The sequence below is a fragment of the Grampus griseus genome (genome assembly GCF_964374135.1).
Source record: "Grampus griseus genome assembly, chromosome: 1".
NCBI classification, from domain to species: Eukaryota; Metazoa; Chordata; class Mammalia; order Artiodactyla; family Delphinidae; genus Grampus; species Grampus griseus.
Window position 1 is genome coordinate 47,427,171 of NC_139017.1, and position 25,759 is coordinate 47,452,929.

General features: G+C 44.0%; 1 protein-coding gene across 1 annotated transcript in view; it reads left to right on the top strand.

The window, feature by feature from the left end:
• Nucleotides 1–5,740: 5,740 nt before the first annotated feature.
• The window catches only part of CTSE (cathepsin E), a gene marked incomplete at both ends in the record, with an annotated part of 50,523 nt that continues 30,504 nt past the window's right edge, over nucleotides 5,741–25,759 (top strand). Inside the window, 1 exon segment of the mRNA XM_082654051.1 lies at nucleotides 5,741–5,788. Within this exon segment, the coding sequence (XP_082510177.1) occupies nucleotides 5,741–5,788 (48 nt within the window).

Consider the following 25,759-nt stretch of genomic DNA (forward strand, 5'->3'; position numbering starts at 1 on the left):
TCAGTTTTGTAGAGCGGGGTGAAGCAACAGACAACACCTCCTTTCTCTCTTGGCAGGGCTCTACCCTACTGCTCCATGCAGACAGTTTACGTCGATGGAGGTTAGTAGTCTCTTTCCCTCCATGTGAACAAATGTTTAAATTCCACAAATATGCACACGTCCCGGTAGAGCGGAAAGAACCCTGGAGGAGAAGTCAAGAGGCCTGGGTTCAAGTCCCAGCTCTGGCACTAACTTGCCGTATGAGCTCAGACAAATCACTTTCCCACCAGTGGACTCATGATCTTCCTTTGTAAAATGAAGAAGTGGGTCTCTACATATTAGCAAAGGTCCCTTCCAGCTCACCTCATCTCCGAATCTGTGTGTGATACGACCATAGATAATTATGAGTGTGTATATGGAACGTACGGCAACTGATAAGGATAATTTTTTAAGGACTTCTTTACCGTTAAACATTGAATGAGGCCGACCTCAGACGGCTGTTACAGTTTGTATGACAGTGCCAAGGAAGGGAAGGAAGGTCAATTGCAGGCTTTTGGTGGGGTGTCTCAGGCTAAACCTCCACAACCTAAATTTGGGAGTGAAAAAGAACAGGAGGAGCATAAAATGATCCTGAGATAAAACAAAGAAAACAGTACTTTATAGGCCTCAGTGATGTCACCGCCCTGCTCGCAACAAGATAACCAATATAGAATAATGGCTCCCAAGTCAGATATATTCAGGTTTGAAACCTGGCTGTACTACTTGGTAGCTGGTTGACTTGGGATAAGTTACTTAACCTCTCTGGGTCTCAGTCTTTTCATAAGTTAATAATAAATGTCTGTCTAATTTTTTTAAATCTCATAAGGCTTTTTAAAGTTAAATGATACAAATAAATAGGCAAAGCACTTAACAGAAGCTCCTTTCTCTGGTAAACAAGAGGTGGTAGCTATTTACATTTTTATTCTCTAAATTAAAGTTAGAAATCCACCCCTTGGGCTGAGCGCTGCTCAGTGTTTTCCGACCCGCGATGTATTATCAGTTCACTGAGGAAATATGTCTATAGCTACAGTCTTCTTTCCTTTGCAGAGCTATGTTAAGAACAGGAAGCGCCACCCTTACTCAAAGTTGAGGAATGCATGGGGGTCCTAGAAGCTCTACAGAATGATTTCCTAACTGAGTTTTCAGCACCATCCAGGTTCATCCTTACACTGTCAACATACACCTCGCTGCTCCTGACTCTGCCAGAGTCTCTCAGTTTTTTTTTGTTTTTTTGTTTTTTTGGTTTTTTTGCGGTACGCGGGCCTCTCACTGTTGTGGCCTCTCCCATTGCGGAGCACAGGCTCCGGACGCGCAGGCCCAGCGGCCATGGCTCACGGGCCCAGCCGCTCCACGGCATGTGGGATCTTCCCGGACCGGGGCACAAACCCGTGTCCCCTGCATCAGCAGGCGGACTCTCAACCACTGTGCCACCAGGGAAGCCCCTCTCTCAGTTATTAACTCTAGCTACAACTAACCTACAGGAATCAAGCCAAGAATTTTGACCCAATACCTTGATTACCCTTTTACCTGAACCCGGGGTAGACATGGCAGCAGCCAGGGTTGTGTACCATTCACACTGCTCTGCTCTTCTGTGTAGACCACTCTTGGACTAGAACCTTCCGTGATGCCTCTTCAAGGCTCACGATATCATGTAGTTGTTAAGGAGTTTTGAGCATGACATATTTGGGGTCCTCCATGTGTGTACTCTACTACGACAGTGTTGCAATAATAGAAAGTCCACTTGACTTGGACCTCAGTAACCTGGAGCCCCGAGGCATTCGACCTCTCTGGACTACATTTTCTTCATAAACAATTGCAAGTAATTTTGATTCGATCATCCACGACTCTGCTCTAAATCGAGAGTCTGTGTCTTACTCTACTGTGTCCCTTGTTACCAGAACTCTGCCTGCGTCTAGTAGGTGCTCAAGCAGTGTTTGTGGCATGTGTAAGTGAGTGAATGAATTAAAGTGCTGTTATTTATACATGCCTGGGGTATGCCCGCATCTCACACACTGCCTAACTATATGCAAACACTTGCTGAAGATGAGATGATTTGCTCACAAAAGCACTTAGTCTGCTCCTTTCCAGAGGCCACTGTCAATGGATTCCTGCTGGTGCCTCTTGGGAGGTCCACATCCAAGCCTCCATCTGCCTAGCCCGATGTGATATGGTCCTCCTCTCTCTGCTTTGAGCTGACAGCCCTAAATGAAGCTATAACATCTGTAATGTCAACAGGAAGCTATTTCTGATAGCTTATCACGTGGTGGAAGAAGGAGCGGCTGATGGAGGTCGATAACTCACATTCACTTCCCACACCCTACACATTTCATAAGACTGCATCCCTCCCAAGCCCTTCTCCCCTTGCACAATGCCTCCAACGTTCGTGGGATGCAACGCCTCATGGAAAACATAGCTACTTTCTGCAGGAGAATCAGTTATCTCTCCCCATTTTTAAGGGGGAAAAACGGTGTGTCAAGAAGACTAAGGAGGGCTTCCCTGGTGGCGCAGTGGTTGAAAGTCCGCCTGCCGATGCAGGGGACACGGGTTCATGCCCTGGTCCGGGAAGATGCCACATGCCGCGGAGCGGCTGGGCCCGTGAGCCATGGCCGCTGAGCCTGCGCGTCCGGAGCCTGTGGTCCACGATGGGAGACGCCACAACAGTGAGAGGCCCGCGTACCGCAAAAAAAAAAAAGGATCTTCCTCCAAAAACTGAAGTTAAAACTCGTTGACAGATGCAGTCAAATGCCCACCCCACAGAGTTGTTCAAGATTCAATGAGTCCACATGGGCTCTGTTAACCCACGTGAAACACGTTACAAATACTAGGCTTTATTATCTTTTAAAATAACATAGAAGGAAATGGTGACTGACTGCTCATGAGCGCAGGGTTTCTTCTGGGGTGATGAAAATGTTCTAAAATTGTGATGATGGTTGCACACCTCTACAAATATACTAAAAGCCATAGCATTGTGAATTGTATGGTATGTGAATTCTACCTCAATAAAGCTGATATCTTATCAAATAGCAAGGGCTTTGCTACTGTGGTCACTATGTTATTCCCTCCAAATTGTTCTGCCATTCATTCATTCACGTTACAGATATTTCTTGATAGTTGACAATGCACCTGGCCCTGCACTTGGGATCCAGAGGTAAAGAAGATGGACTTGATCCCTATCCCCATGCAACTGGGGTCATAGACTTCAGACAAGAAATTACACTAAGGTGTGATGAATGCTGTCTCCTGGAAAGTTAAAGGGAGTCAGGGAACATATAGCAGAAGGGCTCATCACAGTCTTTGATCAGAGAAGGACTCAGCTCTGACCTAGGGAGTGAGGGGAGGGCTACAGGCAGAAGAAAGAGCATGAGTAAAATCTCAGTGGAGAGAGAGAGAACTAGTGCATTTGGAAAACTGAGAGCCAGCCAAGATAAAGGGGAGAGAGCGGGAGGGCAGTGAAGAGTGATGAGGCTGAGGGGGTGCGTATGGGTGGGATCACAGAGGGCATTGTGGGCCCTGCTAAGAAGTTAGGATTTATCCAATGGACACCTGGAACCCATTGAAGGTGCGTTGATAAGCTGAAGAAACATTAACTGATAATGACCACTCAGAGTTTGTTTTTTGAAGAACCTCTGGTTGCAACGTAGAGAACAGATTAGAGGGAGAGACAGAGGCAATTAAACAGATTTTTTAAATACGCAAGGTGTAAAAGTGATAGGATTTGGTGATCAAATTACTTGGAATGGAAGTGGGAGGTAGAGAATGGCAAAGTGACTCATAGATTTTCAGATAGGGCCAGTGGGTGGCCAGTGGGGAGGGAGAGGGCAATGGGGGAGCTGCAGCATGCTTTCTGTGCCTGATGTGTTGAGTGTGAGTACACAGGGGCCCAGTCCAGAGAGTGGTTAAAGACGGGGCCCCTGAAGCCAGACTGACTCTGCTGCTACCTATCTTCTCTGTGACTCGATTTCTTGAAGACAAGAATAACAGTAGCTTTCTCAAGTGCTGCTGTGAGGCTTATATGAGTTATATGTGAGGCACTTAAAATAGGTCTGTTAAGACTATGTAAGTGTTTACACACAGTTACGACTACAAAAGTATTTATCATTATTATTGCTGTCATACACCCAAGAGGTGAAAGCCAGTAAGCAGTTAGATGTGTGTCTACAGATGTCTACAGTTGGAGACGTAGATTTCAGGGGCGTCGGCAAGCAGACAGCACTAAAGCCTTTGGGAGTAGAGTGAGAAGGCAAAGGGCCAGGGGAGAGCCCCGACGTGCTCCAATATCAGAGGGACAGGTGGAGCCTGCCAAGGACACCCCAAGGGCATGGCAAAGACACAGGAGGTGGGGTGGGAGCCCCCAGGTGCCAAGTCTCAAGGAACGTCCTTCTAACTCACTGGGACCTCTGGCTGTCCCCCCACTTTCCTTGTGCAGTCGAGATTGCTCCAGCTAGGTGTTTCCAGGGAACATTGGTGAATTCAGTAAATCAAGTTTTAAACATCTATGCCCAGAGTGTATTAGAGGAGGGCACTATTTATACAAAGCCTGAAATACACCCACTTATAAAGACAAGAATCCTTTTGGAATGAAGGACATCCCTCTACACTCATCAGTTTCATAAGTTTGGACCTTTGTACATTCAGTATATCCTTTTCTCTATCTGGGCTGGCCTTCTTTGCACACAAATTTTTTTTCCACTGTTTTTTGTGTCTGCTTTAACTCCCCTTAGATCATTGGCTCTTAAGGAAGTGAAAAATTAAGGACCACGTGATTTATTTATTTGTTGAGTTCCTGTTTATGAGATGTTGCTGCGTAGTACTTGAGGCAGGTTCTCAAAAAAAAAAAAAAAAAAAAACGTTACTGATAGTGGCCACGCCCTTCTAATGATGGCAAAATCGTCCTGCTGTTCTAGTCCATTCAACTGATCCATGAGAAATATCTCCTTGTAACATGATCAACTGTCATATGTCAGTTGATAATAATTCTTCACATTTTTCTACAGCATCTTGTAATTTACAGAATATTTTCATATAACATCATCAGACAATGCCTATCTCCAAAGCAGTCACAGATTATTTCCATAATCTGTGAACTTATTATTTCCATTTTACAGATGAGAAAATCTCAACTTAAAGAAATTAGTTAACTTGCCAAAGTTGTACAAGGTAAGTGAAGGGCCAAGGCTGATAGCTGACAAGAGAGTGGTGCATGGATTGGGTGGAGGGCAGGTGGCAGTGGGAGCTGTCCATCCTGGAAGCAGGCGCTCAAGGGGTGCATTGTCTGCAGTGGATTTAAAAAATAATAAAACCAACTAAAGGCAGTCTGCTTTTTGTTATTACCATGCACCATAATTCCAAATACTGTCAGAAATACTCCTGCCTGCTGGGCACCGAGAAGCTGGCTTTTTCTATCCTCTAATAAGAAACATTAAGGGAGCAAGTGAACCTCATTTCCAGTCACACAGAGAGATTTTTCTCAGGACTTTGCAAAGCGTTTTACGTTCCAAATCCCTGCCCTTGTTAAAACAGATACATTTCTTGGAGGATGTTCAGAACATTGCAGAATTATGTTTTCCCAAGAGAAACAGCAACCACCACATGGCCAAATGTCTAGAAGCTCCTCAGCCTATTTAACAGAATTTCCCAAGAATCTTTAGAAGAGCAGCACCCATTCACTCATACAGCAAAATGCACTGAGCAGCTCCTCTGAGAGTGATGTAAGGCAGGAGCCATGGGTGTGGAGGAGCAGCAAGGGAAGGAGGACAGCTACATCCGCCAGGCCAGTGGGTTGTGGACAGCTTCTTCTGCAGATGAGCTGGAGGGATTTGTCTTAGTGCCCAAGACCTGGGCCTCCTTGGAGTGTATAACTCACTTGCCCTCTGCTTTAGCTGTAAAGGCCCAGAATTCTCCCATCCTAACTGAGAAGGGCAGCTGTTTGCTCTAAAACCACAAAGGCTAAATGCAGAAGTGGAGAGCCCTAGCTGCTAGCAGCCCAGACCTGAGGGGTTTCCTGGAACCCATCAATACTAATACTCAACGCTCTCAGTGCTAAAACTAGGACAGTCCAGGGCAAATCGGGATGACTGCTCATCCATCTTTCTAGTTGCTGAGATTTTTAAATCATTATTTAGTGCTCATTTTACTTCTGTTGAAATCACTGTGGGTCCCAAGCTTGGGGCATGGAGAGTCTGGTCAACATCTTCATCTTAGCTACGTATTGGAGCATGAGCTCCAGGAAGAGCCTAGAGCAGGGCTTCTCAACAGCAGCACTTTGTGCAGGATAATTCTATTTTGTGGGGGGGCTTTCCAGTGCATTGTAGAATGTCTAACAGCATCCCTAGCCTCTACCCCCTATATGCCAGTAGCACACACACACACACACACACACACACACACACACACGCCACTCCATTGTGACAATCAAAAATGTCTCCAGGGGCTTCCCTGGTGGTGCAGTGGTTAAGAGTCCGCCTGCCGATGCAGGGGACACGGGTTCATGCCCTGGTCTGGGAAGATCCCACATGCCGCGGAGCGGCTGGGCCCGTGAGCCATGGCCGCTGAGCCTGCGCGTCCAGAGCACGTGCTCCGCAATGGGAGGGACCACAACAGTGAGAGGCCCGCGTACCGCAGGAAAAAAAAAAAAAAAGTCTCCATATATTTTCAGATATCTGGGAAGGGGAGCAAAATTGCTCCCAGCTGAGAGCTACTGCCCCAGAGAGATGTCTCTGGCTGGCTAACTAAAAATTGGGGGCTGTTGGGTACAGATCAAAGCTGGAAGAGGGGGTGTCCTCACTTCAGACTGGGCACAGCTACCCCATTTGCCACATAAAAGACTAATAATGACTATTCTGCACCCTCCTTGGATTGAATCAGAAGCAGGGTTAGGCTGGGGTCTCCCTGTGACAGTCCCGCCTGGGCAGGTGTCCCCGTAAACAAGCTCTTCCCACAGGGCGTTACAAGGGTTACTTCCTGTCCTATGGGATGCTCCCTAAGAAAACAAAAGAGAGTTTAAAGAATACTATTCATAAAGTACATTACATATCGGAGGCTCTGAGAAGTCTTGCCATAAAGAAACCTGTTTAAATTTTTCAACACAGATATATGCTGAGGCCACAGTATCCATTTAAGGACCATTGTTAATATCCCAATTGTAAGTTCTTTGGAAACTCTGGTGCCCTCCCTGAGATTTCTGAGAATTTCCAGAGGGTTTGTGTGCTTGTGTTTGCTTCCAGCTCTGAGTTCATCCTCCCCCTGAACTGTCCAACTCATTCAGATTGCACCTCTTACCACTTCTCTCTTATTTCTGCTCTATGCTGACAAAGATGTGGGTTTCAGTCCCTTGTCCATGATGTCCCCTTCCCCAAAATACCCACACCAGACCTTGGTGTGTTCAGTGGGCTTTACTGAGGTTTGTGGTGGTGGAAATCTTTTACATGATTTTAGCCCCCTTTTCCCTCAAAAATGTCCTTGTTGTCTCCCCCGCAGCCTCCTCCACCCCCACCCCAACTCTATTCTCACTTTATTGTACAAAACAACTTTGCTCTCCGCTCCTTATTGGCCTTGGACTTGCTTTTGCACTTTCAAAGCCTTGTTAACGGGTGACCACATAATTTGTCACCCAAACTATGACACTTTTGAGAATGAAAGTGGACCTAATAATAGTTTATCTGGGACAACAGTTGCATACCAGGAAAGTCCCCAACAAACCAGGGTGTGTGGTCACCCTACATCTGCGCTATAACAAAGGGCTCTCTGCCCTTGGACTTGCCCAGTATCAACAGAAAAGAGGGCAGAGGCTTAGAAATCTTTGTGTTTCCTTTCTACTTCCTCCTCCCCTCTCCAGTCTCTATGAGTGGAAAGGAGCCATAAAGAATGTGTTTTCTTACTGATGTGAACCAGTATGGCATACCCTCCTTCGAAGACAGAAGTGGCTTCTATCATGTTTGGTTTTAAATGAAAAATTATTTTTCTCCATTACTCTTTACTTATTCATCATTTCCCAAACTTATCTGGTCATAGATCTCACCTACTCTCTACATCCCAACATCCATTAACATCTCTCATAACTGGAAGAACACACTTTGGGAAACTTTAAGCTCAAAGGTAGGGAAGATCATCTACACTGCCACGAAATAACCTTGAGTGATGACAGGATTAGGGTGGAGCGGAGACCAGGAGTCCCCTATAAATGAGGAGAATATCTGGAGATTAACAAATGTGAGCAGCGGGAGTAGAGAGAGAGGTGCAGCCAGAGGCATGATCCCCAAAGGACCAGGGGCCCCTGTACTCCCACTGCATGGAGTATGCTGTGGGGAACACTGCCTTAGACCACTGATTCCCAAACTCAGGCGCTGATTTGTTGCACACACCTCATTTCCCCATACTGCTCCCGCCCCCACCCCGGCCAACTCCAGACACACTAACATCCTTGATATTCTTTGACCATGTAAAGTATACTTCCACCTCAGGGCCTTTGCACTTGCTGTCCCTTCTGCCTGACATGCTCTTCCCCATTTATCCTCAGGTCTCACTTTCTCACTGCCTTCAGGTCAAATGTCAGCAAGCCTGTACCTGACCATCTAATACAAAATAGCAACCCACTCCCACCTGGTGTTTCCCTACCTTCCAGGACTTGCTTTATTTATGTCCATAGCACATGCTACCATGTGACAGTCTGTGTACTTTCTTGTTTATTTGTTCACTGCCCCCCTCCTAGAAGGTAAGCTCCATGAGAATAAGGTTTTGTCTGTTGGATTCACTGCTGTATTCCCAGGGTCTAAAATATGGTGGTGTTTAATGCATGTTTTATTTATTTTTTTTTTTAGGATTTTTAAAAAATTTTTGGCTGCATTGGGTCTTTGTTGCTGCGCGCGGGCTTTCTCTAGTTGCGGCAAGTGGGGCTACTCTTTGTTGTGGTGTGCAGGCTTCTCACTGCAGTGGCTTCTCTTGTTGCAGAGCACAGGCTCTAGGTGCACGGGCTTCAGTAGTTGTGGCACGCGGGCTCAGTAGTTGGGGCTCGCTGGCTCTAGAGCACAGGCTCAGTAGTTGTGGCATGCGGGCTCAGTAGTTGGGGCTCGCTGGCTCTAGAGCACAGGCTCAGTAGTTGTGGCATGCGGGCTCAGTAGTTGGGGCTCGCTGGCTCTAGAGCACAGGCTCAGCAGTTGTGGTGCACGGGCTTAGTTGCTCCGCGGCATGTGTCCAGGACCAGGGCTCGAACCCGTGTCCCCTGCCTTGGCAGGCGGATTCTTAACCACTGTGCCACCAGGGAAGCCCTAATGCATGTTTTTAAATGAAGGAAAGAAGGAATGAATCAGTTGCATAGTTCCAGACATCTTCCGAAGTTCCCACGGAGCAGACACTTGGTGGTGGTGACATGTACCCACTTCCACCGGGTGATCCTTCCCCAGCTCCTGTCCCGGGTGGCCCCGCATTCTCTGCGTTCACTCCCTCAGGAAGAAGACTTTACACATACTTGCAGCTCTCCCATGCCTCCTCCCCCCACACTTGGTACATTCCAGCAAAGCTGCTGTGAAGACATAGACACAGCAATCAGCCATTCACATCTCCAGACGTGAGTGTGACTCATGAATTAACCTCTACAGGGTGTCAATTCCTGACAGGGCAGAACAAGAGAGACAAAATACAGAAGCTGGTCCTTGAGTGGTGCGAGCCCCACTCCTGAGCCCTTGCCTCAGGAAGGGCAAGGGCGAGAAAGGGCTGGAGAGAAATGGCTGGAATGATTGTGTCCCTTGTCTCTCAGATGTCACTCCTTTCCATTATAACTGCACTTGTTTCCAATAAATTAGAAGAAATACCCAGTCGTTTACCTCCATCAGAATATGGTTTATGCATTTTAAACACACACACACACACACACGCGCGCACACACACACACACACACATACACACACACACATCTAAAGGAAAAGCCGTTTCAGGATCTAGCTGGAGCACAGGTCCGACTTTCCTCTCTGAAGCATCTCACTGGCTTCCCATCAGTGGAATACAATGGAGGCATATTCCACTTGGTCTGGTGATGTCCTTCTGGGGCGATCGAAAGGGGGCATGTTGGCATAGACAGCGAAGTCGTCTGCTTCCCTGGGGGCCAAGTTGATCACGTTGGAATATATGGCATCAGCATGGCAGGAAAGCTCCTTTAGAGATAGGACACAGGTTAGAGGTACCAGCCACTTCCAAAGATAAAACCAGCTACTGGGGCCCCTATAGGACAGCAAGTGGAACATTGGGTTTTTGCTGAGCAAGCCCTAGATCTGCCTTGATTTTCAAGAACATTTCTTTCAGGACTGTTCTCTGCCTTACCACCACCACCCCTGTATGGGGTCTACCTAGGAACAGCATGAAATCCTGGCAGAGCTAACCAGGAGCCCCTCTAGGTATGACTCCACTATTTCCTTACCAAGGATTTGTGGAGAAGATTGGTCTGATGCTTCAGTTGTTTCTTAGATAGTCCTCAAAAAATTAATAAATTCAGAGTCAGCCTGAGTTGAGGTAGTAACCATCTCTCCTTGATTGATTACTGGGCTTAGGGTTGGACTTCAGAATGCAAAATCCACCGCGTTTAACCCATTGGGCCTCTGAGACTGAGCTAAGTGCCCAGGAAGAGGCAGGGGGAGTAAGCACTGTTGGTATACTTTATAATTTGGGTTAGTATTTAGATGAGCTTGGCATCTATATTTATTTTAGTTGATGCATATAAACCACGTCTATACAGATTGCTTATGTATGGCTTTTAGCACAATGAATTTGTACCATAAATAAATCTTGTTGCTATGTGCTGAGTCCCTGGCAACTCCAGAGAACAGACCCTATAGCCTGCCCTCTTCTACCCTCCCCCAAGGCTGCCCCATAGGAAAGACATCCCATCTCTGCCCTTGGTTTCTCCTCTTTCCTGGTTCCCAGCTCCAGGGCCAGCCGTTCAACTCACTCTCATGCCTCCATTTCTTCAGAGTCATGGACAAGAGCCCCACCAGCAGCAAGATGAGGGCCATGACACCGATGGAGCTAGAAACAGCTGTGGCTGCTGTGCCGAAGCTTAGGGAAGCAAATAAGACAACGAGGATGCTTCAGCTGCCCTGGCTGGCTGCAGTGACCATCCGCAAAATTGCCCTGGGGCCTCCCCGCTTCTGTGGGCGCTCTCTCACCTCGGGCTTCCACATCCCCAACAGCCAACCATCTCCTGCCCCCATTTTGAGCCTCTCTCCTCTGCCCCAACCTCCATGGCCATGGTCCCACCCACACCAGTCCACAAATGGAGCCAAGCAGACCGTCTTCCAAGATGCCTGATACTCCTGCGTGGGCCAGCCCTTCTCTCACCCACCTGCTGAGTTCTTTAGGGCCAGTGCCTGTCTTCAGGGTGGTGATGTTCTCTGCAGAAAGGGATAGAGAAGTTCTTTTTGTTTTATTTTGTTTTATTAGTTATTTCTGAGATATACATTTTCAAGTAATAACTAGAATTATCACTTAAAACATTATACCAGAACATATAAGATTTTTAGAAATTTCATGTAATGTCTGAAACATTTATATTAACATATCTCCATACAAATCACCCAAAGAAAGTTTAGTATTAGTTGTTTTTTTCTGTTTGTTTGTTTTTTTATACAGCAGGTTCTTATTAGTCATCAATTTTATACACATCAGTGTATACAGGTCAATCCTAATCACCCAATTCAGCACACCACCATCCCCACCCCACCGCAGTTTTCCCCCCTTGGTGTCCATACGTTTCTTCTCTACATCTGTGTCTCAACTTCTGCCATGCAAACCGGTTCATCTGTACAATTTTTCTAGGTTCCACATACATGCGTTAATATACGATATTTGTTTTTCTCTTTCTGCCTTACTTCACTCTGTATGACAGTCTCTAGAACCATCCACGTCTCAACAAATGACGCAATTTCGTTCCTTTTTATGGCTGAGTAATATCCCATTGTATATATGTACCACATCTTCTTTATCCATTCGTCTGTTGATGGGCATTTAGGTTGCTTCCATGACCTGGCTATTGTAAATAGTGCTGCAATGAACATTGCAGTGCATATGTCTTTCTGAATTATGGTTTTCTCTGGGTATATGCCCAGTAGTGGGATTGCTGAATCATATGGCAATTCTATTTTTAGTTTTTTAGGGAACCTCCATACTGTTCTCCATAGTGGCTGTATCAATTTACATTCCCACCAACAGTGCAAGAGGGTTCCCTTTTCTCCACACTCTCTCCAGCATTTGTTGTTTGTAGATTTTCTGATGATGCCCATTCTAAGTGGTGTGAGGGAATACCTCATTGTAGTTTTGATTTGCATTTCTCTAATAATTAGTGATGTTGAGCAGCTTTTCATGTGCCTCTTGGCCATCTGTATGTCTTCTTTGGAGAAATGTCTATTTAGGTCTTCTGCCCATTTTTGGATTGGGTTGTTTGTTTTTTAATATTGAGCTGCATGAGCTGTTTATATAATTGGGAGATTGATCCTTTACCCATTGATTCGTTTCCAAATATTTTCTCACATTCTGAGGGTTGTCTTTTCGTCTTGTTTATGGTTTCATTTGCTGTGCAAAAGCTTTGAACTTTCATTAGGTCCCATTTGTTTATTTTTGTTTTTATTTCCATTACTCTAGGAGGTGGATCAAAAATGATCTTGCTGTGATTTATGTCAAAGAGTGTTCTTCCTATGTTTTCCTCTAAGAGTTTTACAGTGTCCGGTCTTACATTTAGGTCTTGAATCCATTTTGAGTTTATTTTTGTGCATGGTGTTAGGGAGTGTTCTAATTTCATTCTTTTACATGTAGCTGTCCAGTTTTCCCAGCACCACTTATTGCAGAGACTGTCTTTTCTCCATTGTATATTTTTGCCTCCTTTGTCTTAGATTAGTTGACCTTAGGTGCATGGGTTTATCTCTGGGCTTTCTATCTTGTTCCATTGATCTACGTTTCTGTTTTTGTGCCAGTACCATATTGTCTTGATTACTGTAGCTTTGTAGTATAGTCTGAAGTCAGGGAGTCTGATCCCTCCAGCTCCGTTTTTTTCCCTCAAGACTCTTTGGCTATTCGGGGTCTTTTGTGTCTCCATACAAATTTTAAGATGATTTGTTCTAGTTCCATAAAAAATGCCATTGGTGATTTGATAGGGATTGCATTGAATCTGTAGATTGCTTTGGGTAGTATAGTCATTTTCACAATATTGATTCTTCCAACCCAAGAACATGGTATATCTCTCCATCTGCTGGTATCACATTTAATTTCTTTCATCAGTGTCTTATAGTTTTCTGCATATAGGTCTTTTGTCTCCCTAGGTAGGTTTATTCCTAGATATTTTATTCTTTTTGTTGCAATAATAAATGGGAGTGTTTCCTTAATTTCTCTTTCAGATTTTTCATCATTAGTGTATAGGAATGCATTAATTCTGTATCCTGCAACTTTACCAAATTCATTGATTAGCTCTAATAGTTTTCTGGTGGCACCTTTAGGATTCTCTATGTATAGTATCCAATTTGTATTTGTATTCCAATTTGTTTTCCTTTTATTTCTTAATCTTCACTGATTGCCTTATCTAGGACTTCCAAAACTATGTTGAATAATAATGGTGAGAGTGGACATCCTTGTCTTGTTCCTGATCTTAGAGGAAATGATTTCAGTTTTTCACCACTGAGAATGATGTTTGCTGTGGGTTTGTCGTATATAGCCTTATTATAGGTAGATTAGGTAGATTCCCTCTATGCCCACTTTCTGGAGAGTTTTTATCATAAATTGTGTTGAATTTTGTCAAAAGCTTTTTCTGCATCTATTGAGATGATCATATGGTTTTTATTCTTCAATTTGTTAATATGGTATATTACATTGTTCGATTTGCATATATTGAAGAATCCTTGCATCCCTGGGATAAATCCCACTTGATCGTGGTGTATGATCCTTTTTATGTGCTGTTGGATTCTGTTTGCTAGTATTTTGTTGAGGATTTTTGCATCTATATTCATCAGTGATATTGGTCTGTAATTTTCTTTTTTTGCAGTATCTTTGTCTGGTTTTGGTATCAGGGTGATGGTGGCCTCATAGAATGAGTTTGGGAGTGTTCCTCCCTCTGAAATTTTTTGGAAGAGTTTGAGAAGGTTGGGTGTTAGCTCTTCTCTAAATGTTTGATACAATTCACCTGTGAAGCCATCTGGTCCTGCACTTTTGTTCGTTGGAAGATTTTTAATCACAGTTTCAATTTCATTCCTTGTGATTGGTCTGTTCATATTTTCTGTTTCTTCCTGGTTCAGTCTTGGAAGGTTATACCTTTCTAAGAATTTTTCCATTTCTTCCAGGTTGTCCATTTTATTGGCATAGAGTTGCTTGTAGTAGTCTCTTAGGATGCTTTGTATTTCTGCGGTGTCTGTGTAACTTCTCCTTTTTCATTTCTAATTTTATTGATTTGAACCCTCTCCCTCTTTTTCTTGATGAGTCTGGCTAATGGTTTAGCAATTTTGTTTATCTTCTCAAAGAACCAGCTTTTAGTTTTATTGATCATTGCCATTGTTTTCTTTGTTTCTATTTCAATTATTTCTGCTCTGATCTTTACGATTTCTTTCCTTCTGCTAACTTTGGGTTTTGTTTGTTCTTCTTTCTCTAGTTCCTTTAGGTGTAAGGTTAGATTGTTTATTTGAGATTTTTGTTGTTTCCTGAGGTAGGCTTGTATAGCTATAAACTTCCCTCTTAGAACTGTTTTTGCTGCATCCCAAAAGTTTTGGCTCTTTGTGTTTTCATTGTCATTTGTCTCTAGGTATTTTTTGATTTCCTCTTTGATTTCTTCAGTGATCTCTTGGTTATTTAGTAATGTATTGTTTAGCCTCCATGTGTTTTTTACATTTTTTTCCCTGTAATTGATTTCTAATCTCATAGCATTGTGCTCAGAAAAGATGCTTGATATGATTTAAATTTTCTTAAATTTATTGAGGCTTGACTTGTGAGCCAAGATGTGATTTATCCTGGAGAATGTTCCATGCGCACTTCAGAAGAAAGTGTAATCTGCTGTTTTTGAATTGAATGTCCTATAAATATCAATTAAATCTATCTGGTCTATTGTGTCATTTGAAGCTTCTCTTTCCTTATTTATTTTCATTTTGGATGATCTGTCCATTGGTGTAAATGAGGTGTTAAAAGTCCTCCACTATTATTGTGTTACTGTCAATTTCCTCTTTTAGAGATATTAGCAGTTGCCTTATGTATTGAGGTGCTCCTGTGCTTGGTGCGTATATATTTATAATTGTTATATCTTCTTCTTGGTTTGATCCCTTGATCATTATGTAGTGTCCTTCCTTGTCTCTTGTAACATTCTTTATTTTAAAGTCTATTTTATCTGATATGAGTATTGCTACTCCAGCTTTCTTTTGATTTCCATTTGCATGGAGTATATTTTTCCATCCTCTCACTTTCATTCTGTATGTGTCTCTAGGTCTGAAGTGGGTCTCTTGTAGATAGCATATATATGGGTCTTGTTTTTGTATCCATTCAGCAAGTCTGTGTCTTTTGGTTGGAGAATTTAATCCATTGATGTTTAAGGTAATTATCGATATGTATGTTCCTATGACCATTTTCTTAATTGTTTTGGGTCTGTTTTTGTAGGTCCTTTTCTTTTCTTGTGTTTCCCACTTAGAAAATTTCCTTTACCATTTGTTGTAGAGCTGGTTTGGTGGTGCTGAATTCTCTTAGCTTTTGCTTGTCTGTAAAGCTTTTGATTTCTCCATCGAATCTGAATGAGATCCTTGCTGGGTAGAGTAATCTTGGCTGTATGTTTTTCCCTTTCATCACTTTAAGTATATCATGCCACTCCCTTCTGGCTTGTAGAGTTTCTGCTGAGAAATCAGCTGTTAACCTTATGGGAGTTCCCTTGTATATTATTTTTCATTTTTCCCTTGCTGCTTTCAATAATTTTTCTTTGTCTTTAATTTTTGCCAATTTGATTACTATGTGTCTAGGTGTGTTTCTCCTTGGGTTTATCCTGTATGGGACTCATTGTGCTTCCTGGACTTGGGTGGCTATTTCCTTTCCCATGTTAGGGAAGTTTTCGACTATAATCTCTTCAAATATTTTCTCTGGTCCTTTCTCTCTCTCTTCTCCTTCTGGGACCCCTATAATGCGAACGTTGTTGCGTTTAATGTTGTCCCAGAGGTCTCTTAGACTGTCTTCATTTCTTTTCATTCTTTTTTCTTTATTCTCTTCCACAGCAGTGAATTCCACCATTCTGTCTTCCAGATCACTTATCCGTTCTTCTGCCTCAATTATTCTGCTATTGATTCCTTCTAGTGTAGTTTTCATTTCAGTTATTGTATTGTTCATATCTGTTTGTTTGTTCCTTAATTCTTCTAGGTCTTTGTTAAACATTTCTTGCATCTTCTCGATCTTTGCCTCCATTCTTTTTCTGAGGTCTTGGATCATCGTCACTATCATTAGTCTGAATTCTTTTTCTGGAAGATTGTCTATCTCCACTTCATTTAGTTGTTTTTCTGGGGTTTTATCTTGTTCCTTCATCTGGTACATAACCCTCTGCCTTTTCATCTTGTCTATCTTTCTGTGAATGTGATTTTTGTTCCACAGGCTGCAGGACTGTAGTTCTTCTTGTTTCTGCTGTCTGACCTCTGGTCGTTGAGGCTATCTAAGAGGCTTGTGCAAGCTTCCTGATAGGAGGGACTGGTAGTGGGAAGAGCTGGCTGTTGCTCTGGTGGGCAGAGCTCAGTAAAACTTTAATCTGCTTGACTGTTGATGGGTGAAGCTGGGTTCCCTCCCTGTTGGTTGTTTGGCCTGAAGCAACCCAACACTGGAGCCTACCTGGACTCTTTGGTGGGGCTAATGACAGGCTCTGGGAGGGCTAACGCCAAGGAGTACTTTCCAGAACTTCTGCTGCCTTGTCCCCACAGTGAGCCACAGCCCCCCCCACCTCTGCAGGAGACCCCCCAACACCAGCGGTAGGTCTGGTTCAGTCTCACCTGGGGTCACTGCTTCTTCCCCTGGGTCCTGATGTGCACACTACTTTGTGTGTGCCCTCCAAGAGTGGAGTCTCTGTTTCTCCCAGTCCTGTCGAAGTCCTGCAGTCAGTTCCCGCTAGGTTCAAAGTCTGATTCTCTAGGAATTCCTCTTCCCATTGCCGGATCCCCAGGTTGGGAAGCCTGACGTGGGGCTCAGAACCTTCACTCCAGTGGGTGGACTTCTGTGATATAAGTGTTGTCCAGTCTGTGAGTCACCCACCCACCAGTTATGGGATTTGATTTTACTGTGATTGTGCCCCTCCTACCGTCTCATTGTGGCTTCTCCTTTGTCTTTGGATGTGGGGTATCTTTTTTGGTGAGTTCCAGTGTCTTCCTGTTGATGATTGTCCAGCAGCTAGTTGTGATTCTGGTCTTCTCACAAGAGGGAGTGAGAGCCGAGAGTAATTCTTTAACACATGCTGTAGACTGAATGTTTGTGTGCTGCCAAAATTCATATGTTAAATCCTAACCCCAGGGTGATGGTATTTGGAGGCAGGGTCTTTGGGAGGTGAGTAGGTCAAGAGGGTGGAGCCCTCATGTATGGGATTACTTCTTTTATAGAAGACCCCAGAGGGTCTCCTCATGCCCTTCCAACCTGCGATGACACAGCAAGAAGACAGCCATCTAAGAACAAGAAGTGGGCTCTCACCAGACACTGAATATGCCAGTGCCTTAATCTTAGACTTTTCGGCATCCAGAACTATGAGAAATAAATGTCTATTGTTTATAAATCACCCAGTCAAACAGTAATTTGTTATAGCAGCCCAAACTGACCAAGACAGCACATATACAAATGAACTCTACAGGATCCTAAGCAGTAATATTAGCTGCCTTACACTGGGGACTTAATATATGCCAGGCACATTCATTATCTTATTTAAGCTTCATAAACAGGCAATAAGGTAGGAACAATTATTATTCCCACCTTACCGTAAGGAAACCAGCTCTCAGGGATCAGACTTGCTCAAGGTCATAGAGCTAGATAGTGGCAGAAATCAGACTTGAACCTGCACCTCTCCAACTTTAAATTGTGTGTTTATGAATACTACACTTTGTTGCCATTGTGCCATCATTTTACTCTTGAGTTCTGCCATTCTTACAAAGGAGTAAGGGTTACCAGATATCCAGAAAAAAGACAACCAGGAGGGTGCAGGTGATCCGTCCCCAGGGAGGGGCATGTGAGGGGGTGAGGAATGGTCAGGATACCAGCTAATTGGGCTGGAACTAGGCAGAGGTGGCAGCTGTGAGAACCTGCCCATGCTCAAGTGAGGAGGTGATGGTGATATTATCCACACTGAAAAAAATTCTCCTACATCAAGGGATGAAGACCCCAAGCCCACCCCCTATCCAGCCATAGTCTGTCCCTGGATTCTCAGGGTTAGAAGGAATCTTAAAACATTTCTAACCCAACCCTCTTTCTGTATAGATCTTTAGGGTCAGCCACTGGCCCCTGCTGAGTGCTGGAGCCAGGACTGGAGTTTTCAATTCTAAACCCGAAGCGCTCTTGCCTACACTCGGGCCTCTTCTTATTCCTTCCCTCTTAAAATGGAGGTGAATGATTCAGCCCCTATAGCAGGTGGCACGTTCCAGACACACCTTGGGAGCTGGCTACTCAGACACCCGAATGCAGAGACTGCTGCTAGGGTGGGGTGGAGGGAACCTAGTGGATCGCTAGGGCAATTTAATACCCACTGACGATACACAATATCTGAAAGTGGAAGTACCAATTACAGCCTCTTGGGGCACTAAGGCCAGTTGGAATTGTGTCAAGCACCTCAATGGCTCACTTCCTCTCTGCCTTCTTTCAAGTAAGATAGCTGACCTCACTAAGTTTTTCTTTAACAGCTCCTGCCCAACTTCTGGGCAAAGGGTAAGGAGGGGACTCGGAAACCAGATCTTTCTAGTGCCCATGGCACCAGCAGGGAATTACCCAAGATGAGGTACCAAGTCACAGGACTTGGTGTTTTGTGGTGTTTTGTGCTCCAAAAGCCTGGAGCAATGAGACAGGAGCCTGGGGCTCTGGCTGGGGGTTGCTAGCCAGGGGTTGCTGAGAACAGGCCACACCTGTTCTCAGCAAGGATGACAGACAGCATGAGGGTGTCCACCTAGGCTCAGAAAGACAAGAGCCTATCCTAAAAAAGCAGAGGAGGGTTGGTGGCGGTGAGGAGAACAAGCATGAAGGATGACATCATGAGAGAGCCTGAGTTTTAGGGTCCCGTGACCCAGTCTCAGGTACTTCTAAATGTGTGATCTTAAGACAGTCACATAATCTCTCTGAGCCACATTTTCCTCATCTGTGAGATGGACATAGTATTCAACCCATAGGGTTTTTAAAGAACTAAATGGTGAGACAATTATTTAACAGTAATTAGTAGTCACTTTGCCCAGGGCTCACTTTCAGCTAATCTTACCCAAGCTGTCTAAGACGTCACCACTGGCTCTGGAATCCTGGAACCTATAGTTGGTCCAATTCATCTTGCCAAGGGGTCTACCCAGGAGGTTCTTGTCCCATGTACCGAGGTTCCCAGGATAGGTGGTCCTCGTTAGCTGGAAGCAGAATTTCTCAGAAGTACTTAGCAGCCGGCAGACTGGGAAGCCCAAGGAACTGGAACCTCTCTTCTCCTCCCTGTCTGTCATCCCTCCACGGGAACCTGTTGGGTGCAGAGAATGTTAGACTCTCACTGCTGGAAAGGAGGGCCTCAAAAGGCATTGAGATAGCATTTCCCTCTTCAAGAAGTCATCTTCAGATTGGCCTTCCCCAAGCACACGGTCCAAAGTTGGCTTCCCAACCTCTCTGCCACATCACCCTCTGATCTCTTAATTAATATGTGAATTTACCTCAACCATCTATTTGTTTGCTTGTTTATTGTCAGTTTCTCATCACACGAACGTAAGCTCCCCAAGAACAGAAACCTTCTCATCACTGTATCCCCAGGGCCTAGAATAGTGCCTCACCAACAAATAGGTTCAACATACACTAGTTGAGTGAATGAAATATGCCAAAAACTCCTTCAGAGCACCCTGACCATGTTCTGTCAGAACCGTGGGGAGTCTCCACCACAGGATTTGAATTCCTTAGTTGATGACAAACCTTTATCCTTTGAAGGAGAAATCGATTTTCAAAAGCCCACAGTCATCGGAACCAACCAAATTGTGTGACAATTAGGTGACAATTGATCTGGGAAGTGCCAATTGTGGAAACAGAGGCATTATGCCAACCGAACACCAAGAGCAATGTCCTGGCAGAGCCTGGAGGAGGATGCTACACCTGGGCCCATGGGGAGCCCTGGGGAAGAGAGTGAGGATGACGTAGCCCTGCCAGCCACCATCAGAGGCACATGTATCCTGCCTGGGCCTCCAGCCCCTGTTTCGGGTGGGAAGTGAGGAGAGAGGTGTGTTTAGGACCACATGAAAGAGGATCTATCATCCTCTGTCCCCCACTCACTGCCACATCCCCACAGAGATTTGCAGGAACTGTCAGGAAATCCCCTAACAAGGCGAGAGTTGGAACCCAGAGCCCAGATGACATAGATGAGTCATTAAGCCCCCCAGAATCAGTTTCCCTATTTGTGAAACAGGGCAAGGGTGAAAAAATTAAGGCATGACTATAAAAATGACCAGTTCTTTTCACAAATGTATCTCATCCCTTTCTAGCGTCCTCTTTGCATATGCCCCCGTGTACATTGTGTATTTTTTCTGATAATCATTCTATTGCTCAAGCAATTCTAAGAACTCATTTATGGAGTATAGCCTCTGTAAGTGTTAAGAATTGTTTTTATTTTTAATTTTGGAAGAAGGAGGGAATGTCATAATTTTTTCCGTTTGGGGCTTCTAAAAGTTTCTATGTTATAGGTAACATTCATATGGTTTCAAACTTAAAAGGTACAGAAGGATAATCCTTGAAAAGCTGCTTTTCTACCCATCACCCCAAGCAGCTAGTTCCTCTCCCTGGAGGCAACCAGCATTCCCAGTTTGCTGTATAGCTTACGTATACATGAGCAAACACACAGACACACAGGCATATAGACACACACACATGATACAGTTTTTTTTTTTTTCCTGTGGATGACTGCATACTATATATATTGATCTGCCTCTTCCCTTTTTACTTAATATACTTCGGAGTTAATTTGTAATCAATATGTATAGAACTTTCTCATTCTTTTTTTCAGCTGCGAAGTGTTCTATTCCGTGGATGCCCATGGTTTATTGAACTGGTCTCCTAGTTGTGGGCACTAAGATTTTGTTTCCAATTTTTACTCTTCAAAGGATGATGCAATTATTAAACGTATCCAAACATCATTTGCACATGTGTGAATATACATGTAGAATTAGGGGAATGCTTGTTAAAGTAGCTTTGCAATCCAAATTTTAAGAAGTCAGTGTTACTTTTTAGAACTCCAAAAATGTAGCGTTACCCAATTGACTACCCAAATAATTAACAAGATTTCCCTCCACATAGCCTTAGGCTATTTCCAAACGTCAAACTGCTCCTAAAAGAACAAAGATCTGAGACCACTGAGGGTATTCGACAGAATTGCATCACCTCTGGAGGCTGCCTTCTGTAAGAATCCAAATGCCATCCGCAGCAGTAGCACTAGATGAAGTGGAGTGTTTCCCGGGGTGACTGTGAGGGTGAGATAACTCTCAATGACACAGATATTTCCAAGTATTTCAGACAAGATTTACTGAGTCCCAATCCATAGTCTGCTTAAAATAAGGATGAACAGGGAATGGCCTTGCCGTCAAGAAATCGATGGTCTAAGGCGGCAGGCAGTTCTCAAAGTGTGGTCTAGGGACCTCCTGGGGGTTCCAGAGATCCTTTCAGAGATTTGGTGAGGTCAAAACTCTTTCATAACAGTGCTGAGATGCTAGTTGCCATTTTCGCTCTCTGCCTTTCTCAAGGTCCGGTGGAGTTTTCCAAAGGCTACATGATGTGTGATATGGCAACAGACTGAATGCAGAAGCAGATCTGAGAATCTAGCTCTCTTTTATCAAGCCAGATGTTAATAAGGAGATTGGCAAAAACATAAAGCAGCACCTTTCTTCTCACTAAATTTTTCATGATTTGGAAAATATGGTTATTTTTTATAAAAGCATGTTAATTATATTAATATGTAATAGTTATAGTACCATTTAAAAATTAGTTAAATACATATCTTTAAATTGTCTTAGTTTTACTCCCTAATATGGTAAATATAAATGGATATAGCCTACATAAGCAATAGCTCTTTGGGTTCCTTAATAATTTTTTAAAATTAATTAATTTATTTATTTTGGGCTGCGTTGGGTCTTCGTTGCTGCGCCCGGACAACCTCTAGTTGCTGCGAGCCGGGGCTACTCTTCGTTGCGGTGAGCGGGCTTCTCATTGCTGTGGCTTCTTTTGTTGCAGACCATGGGCTCTAGGCATGCGGGCTTCAGTAGTTGCAATGCGTGGGCTCAGCAGTTGTGGCTCGCGGGCTCTAGAGCACAGGCTCTGTAGTTGTGATGCAAGGGCTTAGTTGCTCCACGGCATGTGGGATCTTCCTGGACCAGGGATCAAACCCGTGTCCCCTGCATTGGCAGGCGGATTCTTAACCACCGCGCCACTAGGGAAGTCCTCCTTAATAATTTTTAAGAGTATAAGGGGGCGCTGAGACCAAAAAATTTGAGAACTGCTGGGCTAAGTAGTTTCTTCACCACAGGGTAGGTGAGGGGCACTTCACCAAGGGTGTAATCAAGGAGCACAAACCAAAAGACGCAGGAGAAAGAGAAATGGGCATCTCAAATGGCAGTATATGTCAAGGAGAACAGGTAATCCCTTGGAAGAGAGAACTCTCTGGGGCCTCCTGACTGGCAACATGGCAGCTGTAGACAGGCTCTGCCAGAGAGGACAGAGCCCAGATGTGGGGGAACAGGCTCTGAGGTGGAGGGAGCAGGGGGAGGAAGCAGAAATCCTGTGCTAGAGCAAGCTGCTGACTGCCTCCCCCTTGGATTCCAAGGGTCACCTGCCCTGCCCCCAAACAAATCCACCCTGGCTGCTGGTGCCTAAAACTCCAGTGAAGTGTCTCATTCTCTTGGCCAAACGGCAAGTTCAATCCCAAACAATGCCAAGTGTTCAAGCCTACAAGAATATGGTTACTTAGATGCATTAGAAGGTTGCATTTTATTAAAACAAGAGTGTGTTTCAATGGCAGGGTGGGGTGGTTGGGGGCAGGGGGTGGGGAATAGGTATGGAGACCAAAAAATATTAAATATATAGACCATAAGAGCTATGCATGAACCCATGATGGCAGAGCGCCACCAACAGATGAGTTTGATCAAGCTAATTCTGGGCAACTAAAATCAAAGAAAAAAATCCAATCCAGCCAAATTGTTTTTAGTGTTTGGTATGTATCCAGCAGTATAAGGCAGTCTGCTGGGGTAGAGAGGAATTAGACATGAGCCCTGGGCTCGGAGAGTGGTATCCCCTGTCCTCCCAGGCCAATCTGGCAGAAAAGGTCTCCACTGACCCCCAACAGCTGTAAGAAAAGGCAGGTGTGTGGTCAGTGCTAAAATGATGTACCAACAAAGGGCTATTCATCCAACAAAAGACAAAACATTTCTAACTTGGGCAATGAGGGAAGGCTGCATGGAGGAGGTGGCATTTGTGCTGATTCTGGACGATAGGAAGCCTTTCTATAGGCAGTGCTGAGACTCTGGACATACCAGGGTGCTAGGAGCAAAGGCAGGGCAGTTGGAACATGCAGTCACTTTTCCCTCGGTGAACATTTGAAATCACGCATAAGAGGAGGAATCCTGGACACCTGAGGATGAAGGGAAGCTGTCACCTAGGATGGCAGAAGGAAGGAGGGACAGAACCTGGGGAAACAGGGTGTGGGGAAGACAGTTCACAAATGAGACCTCAAGAGCCCCATGTGGACCGAGATCACACCTGATCTGACTCATACCAGCCCATAGGCCAGTACCTGGAATGTAGCAGGCCCACAGTAAATGCTTAATGAGTGAGTGAAAGGTTGGACACACTCCTTTTTTCCAGGCTGGCCACAAATGTACTGTTGTAATCAAGCGGGGCCATCAGGAAAAGAGCGGGGAGGATGTTCAACCAAATTTCCTCCTGGCTTCCTCTGAAGTAAATATTCTCACCATTTCTGGGACTTGAACTGCTTTTCTGTTTGTTTTTGCAAAATTTCATTTCTCAAAATAGAAACTCTGTGTCCTCTTGAGGTTTATTACAGAGCCATTTATTGGTTGGGGGTTGCTGTAAAGATCACCTTTAGGTTTTCAGTTTGCATGGTGGCTTATCTGCAAGCTTCAAACAATTGCCTTAACATTTGGCTTCCTAAGAAAATCAGAATGTCAGCCTCTTGCTCCTACAGAAGCTCACCTCTGGACATGTGAAACCAGCAGCTGTCCACAGGTGACTTAACAGGAACTGATTCCAAATTCATTGGTATTACTGTTTTTTACTGGCTCTGCACATGTACTTCATTCAATTTGAAAAACATAATACAATTTATTTATTTTTTTTTTTTTTTGCAGTACGCGGGCCTCTCACCATTGTGGCCTCTCCCGTTGTGGAGCACAGGCTCCAGACACGCAGGCTCAGCGGCCACGGCTCACGGGCCCAGCTGCTCTGCGGCATGTGGGATCCTCCCAGACCGGGGCTCGAACCCATGTCCCCTGCATCGGCAGGCAGACCCTCAACCACTGTGCCACCAGGGAAGCCCAATACAATTTTTAAAGAAAGCACATTTTATCAAGTGCAAAATGGAAACCCCATGCACATCTCATGATTTCATTTACTACTCAGAACTGGGAACATCTCCCATGGCCTCCATGTAGCAGTTTGAAGGATTAGGCATACTTATCCCCATTTGCAGATGAACTGATAGAGGATCCCTAGGGAGTGGTGAGTGAATTGCTCAGGGTCACAGCAAACCTCATGATGAGTATCCAAACACAGGTCTCAGGATCCCTTAGTCTTTCCTCCATTACCTACACAGGCTGTTTCTATGTATATGGGAGCACTTAATTAGCTGTAATGGCCACAGAAATGTTTAGAGTAGCCAAGGAGGGTTGTTCAGGTTGTTTATTGCTCAAGGGCATGACATCCAAGGGGACTATCCCTATCATAGACATCGTTATTATTTTGAATTTTTTCCACATTTTTATTTGACTACTGATTCCAAAGGTAGATGATTTATATTCTTACTACAATAATTTTCTGAAAAATAACAATAAAATATCTTATCTAACAAAAATCCATTTATTACGATAATTTTCTGACAGATGGAAATAAAAAGACTTTTTCTAACAATGTCAACATTTATTTGCTTCATAAGTAAAGCAGAATGAGGTTGATGAAGACATTGTTAATTTAAAACATCTACAATGACTAGTGTTTCCAAACAAGGAGCTGCTTTTCCAACTGTTGTTTTGATTTTTATCTAGATTTTTAAAAATCCTCTGTAAGTATTTGTGTATTGGCTAAATTTAAAATTTTGCGTTATAATTCATATTGTCTGCCTGAACAGTAGCTCAGAGTTCCAAATTTAATCTACCAGATTTTCATTATGACATAACTTACTTTTGTAGTAATGGATGTTCATTTATCACTACATATATACAAAGTAATTATTTATATTCCTAAATTAGAGATTGTTATGTAATGAATTAAAGGAGAGCTACTGTTTACGGTTGTTAAAGGAATTTTTTTCTTTCAGTTTTATTGAGATATAATCGACATACAGCAC